Raw genomic sequence first — 3,618 nt, 5'->3', positions numbered from 1 at the left:
TTACAAAAGCATGTATACAACATAAGTTAACCTACTGCAGCGACACCAAATACTTCTTCATTGCATAATTACTTCTACATTTTCATAGTTCAAGTCGGATGGATTACTAAACATTGCTTGAGTACAATGCGGCGAGTCAAAACATGGATGCTGAAAACACACCAAAACTTGAACTCAACCATGGATTACCTTGTGAACCTGAACACACTTCCTGGACGAACTTGGAAGGAAGTCAAATCATAGGTTGGAGGTGAACTTGACGCCCACGAGGACTGTAGTGCGAGGTTGATCGAAGATGAAATCCCTACAAAAACGATGAAGATGGCCAGGGTCCCAAATTCGTGAACACAAAAGCGAGAGGGGTCGTCCCGGATGAACATAGGTTGCGCCTCACCAATCTACGCCCGAAAATACGAGCGAATCATGGCCGGCGACGACTACTGCGGTTCGAGAAATGAAATCAAGTGGAGAATATGGCAGGAAATGGCAAATCGAAACTCACCGCTTCGATACGGAGGGTCGAAGTTGCAGAGGAACCTCCGCCTCTTCACGCTTCACCGGAACCCGCAGCGAAATCGTCACCGGCGACGAGGTTGGTGCGAGGAAGACGGCCACGAAATTCCTCACCCTTCAAGCCACCGGAACTACCAAATCCACCCAACCCCGCTTCGATACGTAGATTCGGAGATGCAGAGAACCACCTCTCAGCCGGAAACCACAACGAATCGCCCGCCGGCGACGAGGTTACTGCGAGCAGCTCAGGGGAGCGAATGGGGATTTGGTTTCTCTCTCTTCGGGCGAGCAAATTCGAATCGACGCGTGTGCCGCAAACGACGCGCGTCTGTCTCCGTGGCCGTGGGTCCCCACCACGTGAGCAGGAGGAAGATGGAAACAGACGCGAGCCGTCCGATCGGAATCGCGCGGCCGCGGCGCGTGAGCACGCTGTAAGTCACACAGTGGTCAGCCAAGAGTTAGATTACACGTTTTTTTTACCCGTGCTTAAGAGACAAAGAAAATTTGTGTACATGGGCTTCTATGGGGGCGGATAATCATCTAAATGGGCTAGTAATGAGGGTTTCTTCGAGAAAAGAGGATGGGCCGGGAGGCGAAACAATTACAGTAGTACTACTGTTCTCAAAACCCTTCGCAAACTCGCTGGAGATGTCCTAAGGGACCTAACTTTGGTACATGGGCTTCAAGAGGGCCGAATAATCATCTAAATGGGCCATCATCAAGGGTTCCTTCATCTAAATGAGCACCAACATATGACCACTGTCCTCAAATCCCCAAACTCCTAGTCTATTTTACCACCGCCGCCGTCGCACCAACACCTCGGATCGCACGAAATCGCCGGACATGGCGACCACCGGCGGCCCCGATCTTCCACGCGACCGCATCAGCAACCTCCCGGAAAGCATCCTCGTCACCATCCTCTCCAGCCTCCGGATCGACGAAGCTGCGCGGTGTTCAATCCTCTGCTCTCGCTGGCGCCACCTCTTCCCGTCCACCCTGCTCGACTTCGAAGCATCCCCAAGCAGCCGCCGGATCAACCTCGTCAAGGCCGTCACCTCCATCCTCGCCGCCAACCCCGACGCGCCCATACGCTCCTTCAGGACGGGCTCCCTCTGCTTCGGCCCCGGGGACAAGGCGGCCCTCGACGGCTGGCTCCAGGATCTGTCGAACCGTGGGGTCGAAGAACTCTTCCTCTGCTTCAAGTACACCGAGGAGGATAGCCGGCGGCGGATCCCCAAGTCCCTCTTCGCCTGCTCCTCCCTGAAACGCCTGGACGCCTCTAACGGCGTCTTCCCTAGCACCACCGAGGCCGCCGCCGCGTCCCTCGCCCGCCTCAGAGAGATCAACCTGTCCGAGGTCAAGATCTCCGAGGACTCGCTCCAGTCCCTGATCTCGCAGTGCCCGGTGCTGGAGCGCCTGACCGTCAACTTTATGGGCAAGTTCGACCGCCTCCATCTCCGGTCTCGGAGCCTCAAGGTCCTGAGCAGCACCGGCAACTTCGAGGAGCTCTTCATCGACGACGCTCCCAACCTGGAGTACCTACTCGGCAGGTTCATGCACCAAAGAAAGGTGCACATCAAGGTCGTGCACGCGCCCAAGCTGGAGTTCTTAGCCCGCCTCGGCATGTCCAACACGATTGACATCGGAGAAACTAGCTTCAAGGTAAACTTACTAATCGGGCAATCATAAGTCGACCATTCAAGTACTTATTAATCTTTCAAATTGCTGAATATCCAGGAAGAATTAATCCATGTGAAGACCCTTATGCCAAGTGTAAAGACACTAAGCGTCAAGCTGAACCACGATGAGAAGGGGTACATGGAGGAGGGGTACGTCGAATGGCTTATGCAACTGCTCAAGTTGTGCCCTTGCTTGGAGGCGCTCTACATCAAAGTAAGTTGTTCTGCCTGGTCAAAACGAACACTGTTTATATCTATCTATGCCACACTAGTAATCCATCAGGCATGTATCCCCAAATTCCCATTATGTTTACTACCATGATTGAAATCCTTGTTTCAGTCAAGCAGTTGGTCACGGGCTTGTGATACCTCGTCTGGGTCATGGGAGACGCAGAGATCCGTCCCTTGCATCGACAACCACCTACAGAAGGTGGTGATCGAAGTTTACCGGGGGCATGAGTGGCAGAGGGATATGGCCAAGTTCCTTCACGGGAGGAGCAGGTTCCTCAAGACCATGGAGTTCCACTGCATGGACGATGGCACTGGCACCAAAGAAGGTTTCGGCAAGCCTCCGAGTGAAGAATGGGTCAGGGAGCAGAAGGAGCTCCTTTGCCTCGACAGCCGGGCCGCGAGAGACACTCGTTTCCTCTTCTTCAAGCGTCAGCTGGTGGATAACCATCACGAAGTTTGCCACGACGAACGGTACCAGAGGGACTATTATCGTGACCTGTATGATGTTTAATGAGTCTTTGGCATGCGGCATAGTGGGCGCGCTTAAGTTACAACTTTGTAGTTAACATGCTTTAATAATAGATATCTTTCAGAAGGCGAATTTGGTGTGGGTTTATTAGAGAGGCTTTTGTTTCGAAATTGAAAATTCGAGGCTGCCTGGGTCTTTTCTAGATGCCAAAGGGCAGGAAGCATATGCATACTTGTTTCTCAGAAAATTGTTTATGAGACCATTTTTATACTCAGATATTGACATCCATGACATCAAGTAGAACAAATCATGAATCCTTCGTACCTGGTGCTTTACTGAAGTATTCTCCTATGCACTCCTTTTCTAGTACTTTGCTATGAGGTTGTATGCTTTTATTTCAGGACAAAACAGCCTTTAAAGTTCAAAGTGGGCATAACAGATAGCCCCAGACTCCATAGTAACATGTTTCAGGTCGTGCTAATTGTAAATGAGGTATGTCATACAAGCACCCTGCATCCGTGAACTTGATTTGACTATCAGATATTCTCTTCAAAGAACCGAGAAGGCAAGCCACCGTCGTTCTCGATGTGGTACGTCTTGTCCTTGAAGGTTGCAATTCCTTCCTTCCCTACAGAAGAAAGAAAACTGAGCTTTGAAACAACAAAGTACTTTCTGAATGAAATGCAATCAGCACTAACTTTCTGAATGCTGATAACTGTATGTAAC

At 51.0% G+C, this 3,618-nt stretch overlaps 1 protein-coding gene across 1 annotated transcript; it reads left to right on the top strand.

Annotated features, from left to right (window-relative positions):
• Positions 1 to 1,356: 1,356 nt before the first annotated feature.
• LOC124663055 (F-box/FBD/LRR-repeat protein At1g78750-like) lies at positions 1,357 to 3,174 on the top strand. Its single transcript, XM_047200810.1, has 3 exons — positions 1,357 to 2,175; positions 2,251 to 2,406; positions 2,533 to 3,174. Exons 1-3 carry the CDS (start codon positions 1,357 to 1,359, stop codon positions 2,932 to 2,934), a joined length of 1,377 nt encoding a protein of 458 aa, XP_047056766.1. The 3' UTR covers positions 2,935 to 3,174.
• The last annotated feature ends 444 nt before the right edge of the window (positions 3,175 to 3,618 follow it).

The sequence above is a fragment of the Lolium rigidum genome, chromosome 6, assembly GCF_022539505.1.
Source record: "Lolium rigidum isolate FL_2022 chromosome 6, APGP_CSIRO_Lrig_0.1, whole genome shotgun sequence".
Lineage (NCBI taxonomy): Eukaryota > Viridiplantae > Streptophyta > Magnoliopsida > Poales > Poaceae > Lolium > Lolium rigidum.
This window is presented reverse-complemented; position numbering and strand designations above follow the sequence as displayed.